This window comes from Bos mutus, chromosome 1 (genome assembly GCF_027580195.1).
Source record: "Bos mutus isolate GX-2022 chromosome 1, NWIPB_WYAK_1.1, whole genome shotgun sequence".
Lineage (NCBI taxonomy): Eukaryota > Metazoa > Chordata > Mammalia > Artiodactyla > Bovidae > Bos > Bos mutus.
The window spans coordinates 41,195,047-41,211,730 of record NC_091617.1 but is presented as its reverse complement, the minus strand read 5'-3'; the positions used below and the strand labels follow the sequence as shown (position 1 = coordinate 41,211,730).

Here is a 16,684-nt window from a genome sequence, read left to right as displayed (position 1 = left end):
TGGTTTGACTCCAGATCTCTTCCTAGTGGGCCACACTTGGCAGATTGAGAATCTAAAAGTGAAATGAAAAACTTGCGCAAATGATAGGGTTTTCTGTAACCTTTAAGAAGAAGGAGACATGTGCTTCTTAATTATAGACCCAGAAACTTCAGTGGGAGCCATAAGATCACCCATATGGTCCTCAGGCCGTCAGCGATAGACACAGAGAGACAGACAGTTACTGTACAAACGTAATTACACATCCTGCTGGCTGCTCCCAGGTGTACATTAGATTGCTTGGGAGATCTGCGAACTCTTTGGAGCTATTCAGGTGCCATTGAATTATTATTCTTGTGTTAAATAGAAACCTTGTGCTCTGTATGTAGAGTAGCTCAATGGCTTATATGGAAATGTCTCCCAAAGCTTGTTTAATGCTGACCCAATTCTTTCCCACTTGGTATTTTAAATTCTGTAGTTTTTTTTTTTTTTTTTTCATTCCAGTGGGTAAGATTGACTTCTAAGCCATGATCATCGTTTACTCAGCAAATCCTTTCAATATCTTCTGTGTGCCAGGCACTGCGTGTATGGATGCTTAAAAGTTGGGCTTCTGCAGTGTTCTTTGCAGGTGATTTTTCTTTACGGTAGAGGCATGGTTATGGGGCTGCATGAATGTGAATCCTGGATCCATCATTGACAGGCCTCCTTCCTTGTTGGTGTGGGGCACCCACAGGGTGATGGTACCCACCCTGTGAGAGGGTTGCCGGGAGGGCTGTGTAACTAAAGTAGGTGAAGCCTGGCACACAGAAAGTGCCGATACCCATGTGGCCCAATTCTGCCTCTCTTCCCCTCACCTGCCTTGGGACAATCAGGTTTCCTTCTCTCGCAGGAGTACGTGGCTCCTCTCTAGGTCCCTCAGTCCGACGAAGGTCCTGAAGAGCTAGTGAGTGAGTGAGAGAGGGGAGTGTTCCTCGACCCCCGTCCCCTGCTCGCTGCCTGTACCCTCTTCCCAGTTTGTTATTTCTGCTCCCTTTGCTTTAAGGACCCTTTTGTCAGGCAGTTCCCAGACCCTTGCCCTTCATCTTGCCTGAACTTCAGACTTAGCCAGCCGGCACACGGGGGTCTTAGCAGCTCATACGTAACATTTCTAATGTACAGCTTTTCTTTTTTCCCCCGAAAACTCATTCTGTAGCAGATCTTTCCCACTTGAGTGGTGCTGGGAACTAGCTAACCGCCTTAGTCAAAACCCCCAGGGTATTTGTCGCTTATCCTCCCCACTCAAGGCGTGCTGGCAGGGGTGCCTGCCAAGCACATCCTGACTTTTACTCTTCTCCGTCGCCCTCTCCCTCACTCTGATCATCCCCATCTGCACTTCTGCATTTGTTGCTTCCCTGCTGCTGTCTCTTGATTTCCCACAGTCCAGTCTCCTCCACCCGTAGCCAGACAGACCTTTTGTAAATGTGAATGGGGTCGTGTCATTGTCTGGCTTGAAATCCTTCGTGGCTCCCTGTTACCTCCTCCTGTCCATACTCGGGACAGAAGTTCCCTGAGGGTAGAGGTGCCGGTTCGGTCACTGCTGAATTCCCAGCATCTGGGCTTCCAGGTGGCACTAGCGGTAAAGAACCCACCTGCCCGTGCAGGAGACGTAAGAGAGAAGGGTTTGATCTCTGGGTGAGGAAGATCCTCTGGAGGAGGGCATGGCAACCCACTCCAGTATTCGTACCTGGAAAATCCCATGGACAGAGGAGCCTGGCGGGCTCATCCATAGGGTCACAAAGAGCCAGACATGACTGAAGTGACTTAGCACAGAGCATAATAGCTGTGCAATAAAGACTTGCTATGCGAATAAGAACAGATTCCTTACTTCTGGTGTATTTTTCTCTCCTCCTGTCTCCACTGTTGTTTCTTAAGGATGAGCTCTGGAGGATCCAGGAAAAGCTAGAGTGCTACTTCGGCTCCTTGGTTGGCTCCAATGTGTACATCACCCCGGCCGGAGCCCAGGGCCTGCCACCCCACTACGATGATGTCGAGGTGAGAGGCGGGATCTGCCCAGCTGCGGGAGGAGGGAGTGGCCGCCAGCCCAGGAAGGTGGGGTTGTCGGAATTGAGCTGTCGGTCAGGTCGGGGCCCACTCTTCCTGTGTGGGCTCCGGAGAGCTTGACCTCCCTCACCAGGATGTTGGAGAAAATTAACCCCACTGAACTGGTTTCCTGCTCCTTTGGAAAGGGGAAAGATTGTTTATTTACTAATACAAAGAGCTGCACATTCCTCCAAAACATGTATTGATTGAATTTTCTACAGAGAAGTGTGATTGGATTTTTTTTCTTTAATTGCACAGTTTAATAAGGTGAGGTCACAAGTATCCCATACATCTGCTTTTATTTTGTCCTTTTTCTGTAGCTGCCAAAAATACATGCTTTCTTCCGTTTGTGGGAGTCTTGGGGCAGCTTAAATGAAGGTCATGGTTTCGCATAAGCGCTGGCGCCTTGACGAATGTTGATTTCACTCTCGTGTGGCTGCCAAAAAAAGTTAACTCTTGGGCTTAGGTATGTCGTAGTTTTATTTTTGTACTGATACATTCTGTGAACACAGAGATAGTAGGAAATAAAAACCTCTTTTTTTCCTCTTGAGAGCAATTTGGTATCAATACATTTTCCAAAAGTTTTTTTTTTTTCCTTTAATATTTCTAACAGCACTTTAAAATATCTTTGGTTGAATGAAGAATAATAACTTGACATTTTCCTATGTGCCCGGGATTATCTTCAGGGTTTTGGACACTCAGTAATATCTGAAGCTTGGCTTTTCCCTCAGAGATCATGGGCTTCCCACTGTTTGATGGAAGATTTAGAGGAATGAATAGTGAGATAGATAGTGGGATATAAAGAACTCAGTGAGGCTTTTAGGGAAGTGAAAAGAATGACCAGCCTTCCAGTGTCAGAATTTACAGTCACCTGTTTTTAAAAAGTGAATGTCAGTGGTGGCAGCTTTTAAGTGTGGAGCGAGATGTATCTGTGACCCTTTATTTTTATTTTTTTATATCAAAGTTGTGATTCGTTTAAGCCCTGGGAGGGCCAGCACCCAGTGAGGAGGCTCTCTGACACTCTTGGGGTCCTGTGCTCCCTGTAGGTGTTCATCCTGCAGCTGGAGGGAGAGAAGCATTGGCGCCTGTACCAGCCGACGGTGCCTCTGGCGCGGGAGTACAGCGTGGAGGCCGAGGACAGGATTGGGAGGCCCACACACGAGTTCACACTCAAGGTACGGGACTGCCAGTGTGCGCGCCGAGTGTGGTTTGAGGTTTGCGCTTGTGTAGCGGTCCCCCGAGAATGTGTCCAGGAGTTTGGGGACAGGTGGCTCCCATTCCAGGTGGCCCCTCTGGGGGGCCTCGGAGGGAGACCTGGTCTTTTGTACTTGCAGATGTGAGCTGAGGAAACGTCTCCATATGCTCTCTGAGTCCAAAAGGAATGAATTATGAATACGGTAACCACTGACTTTTCTGGAGTAAAAGTCATGGAAGGCATGGCCTTGGGCTGCTTCACCAGATCTAAGGCAGTGGTCACTGCTGGGTGGTAGGTTGCTTGAGGAAAACACGGTCAGGGACCTCTGTTTTTCTTGCTGGTAAAATTTGGGCGCCCCCTTTGCCTCCTGACTGCAGTAGGCCCTCTGCACCCCCTTTCTTCTGCATGTAGTTGTCAGAAGAGTCACCATGAAGGCTCTTTGAGGGGACCTTCCCCAGAAAACCAGGCAGCCCGGGCATGTGCTGGTTCGCTGGCATCTTGCTGCTGAGAAAGTGAGTCCTTCAGCAGTTAGCTGGGTGGGATCACAGCCAGTCCCCAGCACGTCAGGTTGTTGAGAACAAAGTCTAGGATAAGAATAGCTGTGTAATTCAGTTTTACACCTTTTCCTATAAAACTTAATTTCAACAAAATTTAATTTCCTTCAGTGGTAATAAGATAATAGTTAATCTAAATCATTCCAAAGATTTTAACCAAACTGATGGACTTGCATATGGTTGTTTTTGTATTTCTTACATCTTGAAATTACACTTGGTATCTAATTTTTTTTCTTTTTAAATTATTTATTTTTGGCTGCACTGCATCTTCATTACTTTGTGCTAGCTTTGTCTAGTTCCAGCGAGTAGGGGCTGCTCTCTCGTTGCAGGGCATGGGCTTCTCATTGCAGTGGCTTCTCTTGTTGCAGAGTTTGGGTTCCAGGTGCGCAGCTTCAGTGGCTGGAGCACGTGAGCTCGGTCGTTGTGGTGCATGGGCTTTAGTTCGCTTGCAGAATGTGGGATTGATAACACCTTGAGCTTCAGCCTGGCATTTTGCATGAAGTACTCTGCATATGTGTTAAATAAGCAGAGTGACAGTATATATAGCCTTGACACAGGGGTTGAAACCGTGTCCCCTGCATTGGCAGGCAAGTTCTTAACCATTTTGCCACCAGGGAATCCCCTCTGATTCTTACTCAGTGCCTTGTGGCTTCCTGATATTAAAAATCTGCCTGCATGCCATAACTGGGAAAAACTCCCTGTTTATGATGTTGTTGTTCAGTCGGTCAGTCTTGTCTGATTCTTTGCGACTCTATGAACTGCAGCATACCAGGCTTCCCTGTCCTTCACTCTCTCTTGAGTTTGCTCACACTCATGTCCATTAAGTCCATGTTGCCATCCAACCATCTCATCCTCTCATGCTCTGTCGTCCCCTTCTCCTCTGTCTTCTATCTTTCCTAGCATTAGGGTTTTTTTCCTAGTGAGTCAGCTGTTCACATCAGGTGGCCAAAGTATTGGAGCTTCAGCATCAGTACTTCTAATGAATGTTCAGGGTTGATCTCCTTTAGGATTGACTGGTTGGATCTGCTTGGAGTCCAAGGGACTCTGAAGAGTCCTCTCCAGCACCACAGTTCAAAAGCAATTCTTCAGTGCTCAGCCTTCTTTATGCTCCAAATCTCATATCCGTACAAGACTACTGGAAAAACCATAGCTTTGAATATATGAACCTTTGTTGGCAAAGTGATGTTTCTCCTTTTTAATACACTGTCTAGGTTGGTCATAGCTTTTCTTCTAAGGAGTAAGCGTCTTGTAATTTCATGATTGCAGTCACCATCCACAGTGATGTTGGAGCCCAAGAAAATAAAGTCTGTCAGTGTTTCCATTGTTTCCCCATCTATTTGCCATGAAGTGATGGTATCGGATGCCATGATCTCAGTTTTTTGATTGTTGAGTTTTATGCCAGCTTTTTAGAGGCTGTTTAGTTCCCCTTCCCTTTCTGCCATAAGGGTGGTGTCATCTACATATCTGAGGTTATTGATATTTCTCCCAGCAATCTTGATTCCAGCTTAGATCTCATTTCGCATGTAAGTTAAATAAGCTGAGTGACAATATATAGCCTTGACATATTCCTTTCCCAATTTTGAACCAGTTCATTATTCCATGTCCACTTCTAACTGTTGCTCCTTGACCTGCATACAAGTTTGTTAGGAGGCAGGTAATGTCTGGTATTCCCATCTCTTTAAAAATTTTCCATAGTTTGTTATGATCCACACAGCCAAAGGCTTTAGTGTAGTGAATGAAGTAGATGTTTTTATGGAATTCCTTTGCTTTTTCAATGATCCAGTGGATGCTGGCAATTTGATCTCTGGTTCCTCTGCCTTTTCTAAATCCATCTTGTACATCTGGAATTTCTCAGTTCATGTACTGTTGAAGCCTAGTGTGAACGATTTTGACCATTACCTTGCTAGCTTGTGGGATGAATGCAATTGTGCAATAGTTTGAATATTCATTGGCATTGCCTTTCTTTGGGATTGAAATGAAGCTGACCTTTTCCAGTCCCATGGCCACTGCTGAGTTTTCCAAATTTGCTGGCATATTGAATGCAGCACTTTGACAGCATAATCTTTTAGGACTTGAAATAGCTCAGCTGGAATTCCATCAGCTCCACTAGCTTTGTTCATAATCATGTTTCCTAAGGCCCACTGCACTTCACACTCCAGAATGTCTGGCTCTAGGTGAGTGATCATACCATCGTGCTTATCTGGGTTATTAAGACCTTTTTTGAACAGTGTTTTCATGTATTCTTGCCACCTCTTAATATCTTCTGCTTCTGTTAGAACAGAAACATACTGTTTCTCTTCTTTATTGTGCCTGTCTTTGCATGAAATATTCCCTTGGTATCTGATTTTCTTGAAGAGATCTCTAGTCTTCCCATTTTATTGTTTTCCTCTATTTCTTTGCATTGATCTCTGAGGAAGGCTTTCTTATCTCTCTTTACTATTCTTTGGAACTCTGCATTCAGATGGGTATATCTTTCCTTTTCTCCTTTGCCTTTCGCTTCTCTTCTTTTCTCAGCTATTTGTAAGACCTCCTCAGACAACCATTTTGCCTTTTTGCATTTCTTTTTCTTGGGGATGGTTTTGATCACTGGCTCCTGTACAGTATTACAAATTTCTGTCCATAGTTCTTCAGGCACTCTGGCCATTCAGGTATGACCTAAATCTAATCCCTTGCATCTGTTTGTCACTTGCACTGTATAATCGTAAGGAATTTGATTTAGGTCATACCTGAATGACCTAGTGGTTTTCCCTACTTTCATCAATTTAAGTCTGAAGTTTGCAATAAGGAAATCATGATGTGAATCACAGTTAGCTCCAGGTCTTGTTTTTGCTGACTGTATAGAGCGTCTCCATCTTTGGTTGCAAAGAATATAATCAATCTGATTTCAGTATTAACTACCTGGTGATGTCCATGTGTAGAGTCATCTCTTGTGTAGCTGGATGAGGGTGTTTGCTATGACCAGTGTGTTCTCTTGGCAAAACTCTGTCAGCCTTTGCCCTGCTTCATTTTGCACTCCAAGACCAAACTTGCCTGTTACTCCAGGTATCTCTTGACTTCCTACTTTTGCATGCCAGTCCTCTATGATGAAAAGGACATCTTTTTTTGGTGTTAGTTCTAGAAGGTCTTGTAGGTCTTCATAGAGCCATTCAACTTCAGCTTCTTCAGCATTAGTGGTTGGGGCACAGACTTGGATTACTGTAATACTGAATGGTTTGCCTTGCAAACAAACCAAGATATTTCTGTCATTTTTGAGATTACACCAAAGTACTGCATTTCAGACTCTTTTGTTGACTATGAAGGCTACTCCATTTCTTCTAAGTCATTTTTGCCCATAGTAGTAGATATAATGGTCATCTGAATTAAATTCACCCATTCCCGTCCATTTTATTTCACTGATTCCTAAAATGCCGATGTTCACTCTTACCATATCCTGTTTAACCACATCCAATACTCCTTGATTCATGGACCTAACATTCCAGGTTCCTATGTAAAATTGTTCTTTACAGCCTCAGACTTTACTTTCACTGCCAGACACATTCACCTCTGGGTGTTGTTTCTGCTTTGGCTCAGTCTCGTCATTCCTTCTGGGGCCATTTCTCCACTCTTCTCCAGTAGCATATTGGGCACCTACCGACCTGTGGATTTCATCTTTCAGTGTTGTATCTTTTTGCCTTTTCATACTGTTCATGGGAATCTCAAGGCAAAAATACTGAAGTGGTTTGCCATTCCCTTCTCCAGTGGACCATGTTTTGTCAGAACTCTCCACCATGACCTGTCCGTCTTGCATGGCCCTACACAGCATGGCTCATAGTTTCATTGAGTTAGACAGGATTGTGGTCCACATGATCAGCTTGGTTAGTTTTCTGTGATTGTGGTTTTCATTCTGTCTGCCCTTTGATGGATGAGGATTAGAGGCTTGTGGAAGCTTCCTGATGGGAGGGACTGGCTGTGGGAGAATCTGGGTCTTGCTCTGGTGGGTGGGGCCATCCTCAGTGACTCTTTAATCCAATTTTCTATCAATGGGCGGGGCTGTGTTCCCTCCCTGTAGTGTGGCCTGAGGCCAACCTATGGTAGGGTAATGGCAGTAATGGCAACCTCTTCCAAAAGGATTTCAGTTTAGTTCACTCAGTCGTGTCCCACTGTTTGTGACCCTGTGGATTGCAGCATGCCAGGCTTTCCTGTCCATCACCTTCTCCCGGAGCTTACTCAAACTCATGTCCATTGAGTGATGGACATGTCGGTGATGCCATCCAACCATCTCATCCTCTGTCATCCTCTTCTCCTCTCGCCTTCAGTCTTTCCCAGAATCAGGATCTTTTCCAGTGAGTCACTTCTTCGCATCAGGTGGCCAAAGTATTGGAGCTTCAGCATCAGTCCTTCTAATGAATATTCAGGACTGATTTCCTTTAGGATTGACTAGTTGGATCTCCTTGCAGTCCAAGGGACTCTCAAGAGTCTTCTCCGATACCACAGTTCAAAAGCATCAATTCTTTGGTGCTCAGCTTTCTTTATAGTCCAACTCTTACCTCTATACATGACCACTGGAAAAACCATAGTCTTGACTAGACGGGCCTTTGTTGACAAAGTAATGTCTCTGCTTTTTAACATGCTGTCTAGGTTGGTCATAGTTTTTTTTCCAAGGAGCAAGCATCTTTTAATTTTATGACTGCAGTCACCATCTTCAGTGATTTTGGAACCCAAGAAAATAAAGTCAGCCACTGTTTCCCCATCTATTTGCCATGAAGTGATGGGACCAGATGCCATGATCTTAGTTTTCTGAATGTTGAACCTCAAGCCAACTTTTTCACTTTCCTCTTTTCACTTTCATCAAGAGAGTCTTTAGTTCTGCTTTGCTTTCTGCCTTAAGGGTGGTGTCGTCTGCATATCTGAGGTTATTGATATTTCTCCCGGCAATCTTGGTTCCAGCTTATGTTTCATTCAGCCCGGCATTTCGCATGATGTACTCTGCATATAAATTAAATAAGCTGAGTGACAATATACAGCCTTGACGTAGTCCTTTCCCTATTTGGAACCATCTGTTGTTCCATGTCCTGTTCTAACTGTTGGTTCTTCTTTGTATTCTTGCCACCTCTTCTTAATATCTTTTGCATCTGTTAGGTCTGTACCATTTCTGTCCATTATTGAGCCCATCTTTGTATGAAATGTTCCCTTGGTGTATCTAATTTTCTTGAAGAGGTCTCGTCTTTCCCATTCTATTGGTTTCCTCTATTTCTTTGCGTTGATCACTGAGGAAGGCTTTCTTATCTCTTCTCGCTAGTCTTTTCTGCCACAACAAACTCGCTGCTGTCAGTGCCTCTGTCCTCGTACAGGTCACTGATGACCCATGCATCCACAGGAGACCCTCACACTGTCAAAGGCAGGTCTGGTTCAGTCTCTTGTGGCTTCACGGTTCCTTTCCCTGGGTCCTGGTATGCACAAGGTTTTGTTGTGCCCTCCAAGAGTCTGTTTTCCCAGTTCTGTACAAGTTCTATAATCAAATCCTGCTGACCTTCAAAGTCAGGTTCCCTGTGAATTCTCAGTCCCTTTGCTGGATCCCACGTTGGAAAATCTTTTGTGAAGCCTAGAACTTTCTCAACAGTGTGAGAACTTCTTTGGTATAATTTTTCTCCAGTTTGTGGATTGCCCACCGGGTGGCTCTGTGGTGGGGCTAATGGCAGCCTCATCCAAGAGGACTTAGGCCCTACACCTTGCCTCCCACGTCTGCTGCAGCCAGAACCCCTGTTCTGCGCAGGCCACTGTTGACCCATGCCTCTGCAGGAGACCCTCAAACACTCAATGGTGGGTCTGGTTCAGTCTCTTATAGGGTCATTGCTCCTTTCCCTGGGTCCTGGTGCACACAAGGTTTTATTTGTGCCCTCCAAGCATCTCTGGTAGGTATGAAGTTTGATTTTAAACATGATTATGCCTCTCCTGCTGTCTTATTGCAGATTCTCCTTTGCCCTTGCACCTGGGATATGTTTCTAGTGGGTTCCAACATTCTCTTGTTGATGCTTGTTCAGCAGCTAGTTGTGATTTTGGTGCTCTCACAGCAGAAGATGAGCACACGTCCTTCTGCTCCGCCATCTTATTTCTTCTGTTATGTGATAGGGGACTTGAATAAATACAACAATAAAGGTATCTTCATTGTTTTGTGCTCTTGGTCAGCAGTTGGCAAAGTATGGCCCATGGGCCAAAAATTGAGCCCGTTGCCTGCCTTTGTATATAAAGTATATGGGAACACAGCCACGACCATTCCTGTGTACTGTCTGTGGCCGCATTCATATTATACTGGCAGAGTCAACTAGTTGCCACAGGGACCATGCGGCCCACAAACCACAGATATTTACTTCACAGAAAGAGTTTGTCAACTGTGCGCTTGGCTGATTATTTTTAAGCCAAGACTAAGCCATCCATGGTGTCTCAGGCCAGGGCTGAGTGACTCAGACTGACATCTGGCTACTTGTCCTGCCTGAGAAGGTTGGGCTCCATGGTGGTCATAGAGGGCATGGGACTTGAAGGTGGAGCCATGCCCACTATTCATACCCATCTGGATCACAGCTCACAGTGAGAAGCCCTGGGTCTTCTGAAAGGAGAAAGATAGCATTGTGTTCTGCAAAGATTCTCAAGTTGTAAGCCTGTTGAGTTTTTAATCCGCGGAACTAACTCTTCAAGTGGAATCTTGTGTAAATGCTCAGTATGTGAAATTGAAGAGCAGAGTTGCCCTGGGAGGGGGTGGGCTTAGGGGGCTACCATGAGAGGCCTGGAGCCCTCCTCACCCTTCTTCCTTCCTACTCAGGTGGCAGCCTGAATGGTACTTCTGCCAAACCTGGGGTCTTGGGGTGAAGAACCCCCCATAATGGAAACACATCTCTGTGGCTTGGGGATCTGGCAAACCTGGGTTTGAATTCAGCTGCTGTCACTTATGAGCTGCGTGTCCTTGGGCAAGATTTTGGTCTCTGTGTCAATTTTTTTATTAAACTGGAGATCATTATGTTTATCTTATAGGTTGTAAATATTTAAAAATACTACTTTGATGTTTCTTTTACAGTGGAATTGCTTGAAAGCAATGGCTATTTGTCAATATATTGCTACCTATCAAATTAGCACAGACTCAGTGACTTGAAAAAACACCACAAACTTTATTGTCTTGTGGTTCTGTGGTTCAGAGGTCCCTGAGGGGTTTCACTGGCTGAAATCAAGGTGTCAGCAGGACTGTGTTCTGGAGGCTCTAGGGAAGAAGCCTGTCCTTGCTTTTCCCAGCCTCTGGAGGTAGTTCACAGTCCTCGGCTTATGGCCCCTTCTATGCAACATGGAGCTTGTTCTTTCTCATGCTGCCCTCTCTCTTCCAGTACCCTCTTCTATTTGTGATTACGTTGGGCCTGCCTGGCTAATTCAGAATAATCCCCCCCGCCCCCTGTCAGCAGCCTTAATTAACCATGGCCATGTAGCCTAAATCTTCACAGATGCCAGAGGTTAGGGTGTTGACATTCTTGGAGACCCTGCCACCATGCCCTATCTTTATTTCCTCTTCTCTCCCACTCTTGGGAACCCTTTCCAGCAGGCGCTCTTGGCCATTGTTCCCCTGGAACTGCTCTGCCCGCCACCTCCACACTGTCAGCTACTGCAGTCTGCTCCGGTCCCCACCTCAGTCTGCCTGTCATCAGTATTTGCCTCAGTGGGCCACTGACACCTGCTCCACTGGCTTCCAGGATGTGACTGTCCCTTGGTTCCCTCTCCACCTGACTGTCTTGTTCAGGTTCTCCTTTGCTGTTATGTCTTCAGTCTTCCTGCTTCTGTAAGCTGGGGTGCAGGACTTGTTTCCTGGACTTCTTTGATCACTGAGCATTCCCTCCCAAGGTTTCAAATACCTTCCACACTGATGTGTTTTCAATGCTGTATTAGCTCTCTAGCCCACATCTAAACTCTAGACTCATAATTCAGCTACTTACTTAATGCCTCCCCCTGGAAAGATAAAAAGATACAGCAAATTCAGTTTTCCCCAAACCAAAGTCTCATGTCCTACCCTGTTCCCAGCCTCCTCCCTGTGCATGTGTCCCCATTCTGCTTGTTTGGGGCAAAAATCCTTGGACACAGATTTATACAAAAGCCTCCTATCTAGCGTTCCTTTTGCAGACTTTTCTGACATAACAGCCATGGTGATCCTTTTGGGATCCTGTGAACCCTTTGCACAGACCTCTAATGACTTCTTTAAACCCAGAAAAAAAGCCGAAGTCCTTGAACTGGTCCAGAGGGCCCTGTGATCTAACCCCTCTGCTGCCCGCCCACCTCACCTTCCACCATCCCCAGCTTCGCTCACTGCCTTCCTGCCACACCGGCGCCCCTCAGCCTGCCAGGCACGTGCCGGCTGCAGCACCTTTGCACCTGCTCTTTCTCCCCAGGACGCTGCACGGCTGTGCTGTGCTTAGTCACTCAGTCGTGTCCGACTCTGCCTGCCAGGCTCCTCTGTCAGTGGGGATTCTTCAGGTGAGATTTCTGGAGTGGGTTGCCATGCCCACCTCCAGGGGATTTTCCCAACCCAGGGATTGAACCCAGGTCTCTCGCATTGCAGGTGGATTCTTCACCATCTGGCTTGCTCGTTTCCTGAAGTCTCTACTGAAGTGTCACCTTAGCAGAGTGGCTAAAATAGCACCTCGTACTCCAGACACACCCACCCTGACTGACCTCAGCATCATCCTCCTCACTCTGTCTTCTTTGCATTCACCACCACTCAACATTGTTTATTTGCAGCTTTCTTTTATCCCTCTTGCCCCCACTCGAGTATCTTCATTGCTGATGTCTCTTCTCCCTTCTCAAATGCTTGTTGGTTTCTCTGGAACATGTTCCATCAGGGCAGGGCTTTCTTTGGTTCAGTGCTCTCTCCCTGGCGCCTAGCCTGGTGTCTGGCATGGGCGGGGTGAGTGGAGAAGGGTTGGTCAGGTGTTTGTGGGATGAATAAACAAACAGATGGATGATGAGCTATATGTGTGAGGGCCTCCGTCACAGGGCAGGCACTCAGACTCACAAATGAGAGCTGTAATTATGAGTGATGCATTGATTTACTTGAAAGACTAGTTTCCCTGTCAGGTTGGTGTTACTCAGGGCAAGATAGCTCCTATGAATACCTCATAATTGTATATTGTTTATTGCTTTAAGGCAAATCTTAGCATTAAAATAAAAAATCTCATGATGTTTCTTGAGCTCTTCCTCCAGGACCCCTGGTTGTAGCCAGGGAGCCAGGCTACTTCCTGGGTTGCAGAGAGGAGACACGTGACTCCGAGGACCCCCTCTCTTCTCCTTTCTGCTGTACAGAATGTTCTGTCTGGGTGGGATCAGGCAGGAGGTGGTGGCTCCAGGGCAGGAGTGGTTTGGGGAGATACTTCTCTTAACCGGCTTGAAATCGGACGGGGTGGGGAGGCTCGCCTGCTGGAGGACGTGACTGGGCTGTGGTTGCGTCTAGTGCTCATTCTCCGATGCAGGGCTGCAGGGTTTTTGTCCCTTCTTCCGAACATCCATTGAGCCCGTGTGTGCCAGATGCTTAGGTGGGTTAGGCCCTGGGATACAGGATGGATGTGGGCCCTGCTTGGGAGACCACACAGACTGTAATGGGACAGTGGGTAAAATAAAAATTATAATACAGCCACGTGCCCAGCATTGCTCCAAGAGCTTTGGCTGTGTTGTCTCCTTTAATACTCCAGTAATCCTGTGAGATGTGGGGCAGTTGCTTCCCTTTTACACATAAAGGAACTGAGGCCTCGGGGGGTTAAGTAACATGCTGGGGTCCCCAGCCAGTGAGCTCCAGAGCTGTCCCTCCTCACCACCCACTTTGAAGGATGTGGAGGGCGGGTACAGGCTCTCACCTTGATCCCGGGCTAGTTTCAGAGGTGTCTGTTCTCAGCTTACAAAGAAAGTGGCTTCAGGCACCGGAAGCCTCTCTAGGATTGGGTTCATGGTGACAGACTCACGGACACAGCAGAGCTTGACCAGTGGACCCCACAGAGCCCAGCATGCAGACCACTGCCTGGTCACCACTCAGAGGTTTCTAGAATGCAGAACTGAAACTCACAGGCTCTACAAAGGACCAAGAAGACACCCTCCCCACTAACCCCTTCCCCCTTGTCCTCGTCTAGCCGGGAGACTTGCTGTACTTTCCCAGAGGGACCATCCATCAGGCGGACACTCCTGAGGGCCTGGCCCACTCCACGCATGTGACCATCAGCACCTACCAGAGCAGGTAAGCCCTCACCTCTGACCTCGCGTCCCTGACAGCTCTGCTCCGAGCTGTGGTGCCTGTGGCCAGGATCAGGAGGTGTGAGAGGTGGTCGCATCGCTTCTGCTTCTCCAGCCCCAGGGCTTCCTCCATCCCTGCTGGCTTCCTAGTCCTGCTGTGTCCCACCTGTGCCATTGACCCTCTCATCTGGGCCTCCTCCTGAACTGTCATAACCCCATCTCATACAGAACACCGGGAGTTGCCCACATCCCGGGATCGGGAAGACGGGCACCGCTGTGGGTATGGCGGTGTGTCTGTGACGCCATGCTGCACTTCTAGTCTCTTCCCACCCCCACCCACTCACTCTCTCCATTAGAAAAGTTTTTTTATTGTGGCAAAATATTCGTAGACCATTTCATCCATTTTTAAGCGTCCAGTTGAGTGACACTAATTGCATTCACGCTGTTGTGCAGCCATCCCCACTGTCTGTTTCTGAAACATTGTCATCACCCCGAACAGAAACTCTGCATCACGGAAACCTCTGGGTCTCTTTTAAGGTTTCCAGTTTTTACAGTTCATTAAAGTCGGAAAGGACGTCTGGAACAGTGAGTCCTAGAAGCACATGTGCTGAAAACAGTTCCAATTAAAACCACGTTCCAGTTCAGCGAGTGCCTTGTCACGTGACAGGACCCGGGCAGCGGCCCTGCCCGTGGTTTCGTGACAGCAGTGGCCTGGCTAGTCCAGGTCCCATTAAAAGCGCCCATCACTGGTTTATTCATCATGAGCCCTGGGCCTTGTAGTGGTTGCTGGGATGGTAGGCGCTAGACTGAAGGGGCTTTGGGAGGACTTATACTCTGGTCATGGTGGAAGGAGGGGAGACAGGTGTGTAGTTCCCAAACAGTGTGGCATGTCCCATCACAGCTTTGCAGAGGAGTCCCTGGGAGCACAGAGGGGTGTGGTTAGCTAAGCTGGGGCATCACGGAAGCTTCAGCAATGATTTGACACCCAAACTGAGGGAGCCCAGGGGATGAGTAAGTGGAGGTGGGCCCAGAGGTCAGAGTGGGACGGGACATTCCAGGCCTGAGGAGCAGTGGGTCTTCGTAGCCTCAGAGCTGTAACTTGCAGAACAAGAGAGCAAGCATTCCTCTGCCTCCTCATCTGGCTCTGCAAGGAGAAGTGAAACACTGTGTTTAAGGGACAGGAGGGACTAAGCGGGAGTCTGGCCTGAAGGCAGAGAGCTTGTTTTAGGTTTCTCTTGTATAAAATGCCTTCTCACCATGGTTGGGTTCCTTGCAGAGGGAGAAAATTTCCAAGGGTGACTGAGGGAGCGGGCAGTGGGAACCGGGCCGTGGGGAGGCTGCACCAGAAGCCCGTTCTGGACCGAAGCAGCTCTGGGCCTCGGCAGCCACGTCGTTGAGCCCCATGAGCGTCCGTCCTCTGGTGTCCTGTCGTTGCTGTCACTCTTTCCCTAGTTCTTCCTCTTTTTCGTTTTTCTTGCAGCCATCAGCTGGTTTTCTGGCTCCCTTAGTTTTCACTCCATTTTCCTTCCTCGGTTCCTGATTTACTCACAACATTGGAATGTCGCCTCATCAGTTACTTCTCTGACTTCCCTCCACCTCCTTGACCCCGTTGGCTTTTGCCACCACCAAGTGACTGTTTCCCAATCTCAGGGGTGAAGAACTGGTAGCTTTCCCTGGTCCCACCCACTGCCCCTGCAGTCGGCAGGGCTGGAAGAGCTGCCTGAGTTAGAGAGGATGCCTGCCGTCTGAGGATGGGCACTGTGATGCCAACTTGTGCCTGTCGGTGGGGCCGCTGCTAGAACAGGACAGGTGTGACGTGAGGGCCGCTGCTCCCCGGAGATGCCCTGTGCTTTGGTCCTGGCGCTCCTTAAGACATTATGGTAGGGTGAAGATTCGGCCTTTCCCTAAGCCTTCTCAAAGGTGGCATTTAGGGCCTGCTCTCTCAGATAGTGGCATGTTGATCTGACCAATTTATGAAGGTGAAACCCTCCAGAGGTGTTGTTTCTAAACTGCAGCCCAAGATCCAGTCTCCTAGAAGAGCACGGAGCTCAGTGTAATATCTGCACTTTAACTCCGTGAGCTACTGCTATGTGACTTATACCTGGGACCCCTCGAAGGACGATAATATTTCATGCTGCTGTGAGGTCTACATGTGTCCTCCAGGTCTACGTTCAGTCAAAGGTGTGAGGCTGGGTGTAGCATTTTGTCAGAAACCCGTGAGGCCACCAGGTGGGAGTGGATGCCGGGGGAGAAGTGTCTCTCACGTGGCTCTTGTCCTCCTTTGCCACTTCCAGGAGGTAAGCATAAAACTGTTAATTTTGCTTACAGAGTGAGAGGCAAAAGTCATACTGTGAATTTCCATTTTGCATGTAGCCAGCAATTTGAAATCTGCTGGTGACACAGAGGGACATTTTGAGCAGCTCAGAAGTGTTTATAGAGAGAGCATCCCCACAGCGTGTGCATCTTACACTGACACACATTGAGGAGCGAGTGATTCTGAACGCCCCGCAGGAAAAGCAGAGGTAGCTGAACACTGACGCTGGTCCTGAAATGGTATTTCTGGCATCTGGCTTCTCTCTTCTACCCCAGTAAAACCATCATTAGAGTTTAACAAGTTGCAAAATAAATCATTTTGAAATTGTTAATGTTGGAT

General features: G+C 47.4%; 1 protein-coding gene across 8 annotated transcripts in view; it reads left to right on the top strand.

Moving 5' to 3' along the window:
* Nucleotides 1-16,684, top strand: part of RIOX2 (ribosomal oxygenase 2) — a 60,287-nt gene that overhangs the window by 10,577 nt on the left and 33,026 nt on the right. For all 8 annotated transcript variants that reach the window (XR_011463722.1, XM_070368088.1, XM_070368099.1 and 5 more), the window contains 3 exons: nucleotides 1,888-2,007; nucleotides 3,102-3,230; nucleotides 13,932-14,035. Coding sequence is in view for 7 of the 8 variants with exons in the window: in XM_070368088.1 (XP_070224189.1) it covers nucleotides 1,888-2,007; nucleotides 3,102-3,230; nucleotides 13,932-14,035 (353 nt within the window). In the remaining variant the exon portion in view is untranslated. The remainder of the gene's footprint in view (nucleotides 1-1,887; nucleotides 2,008-3,101; nucleotides 3,231-13,931; nucleotides 14,036-16,684) is intronic.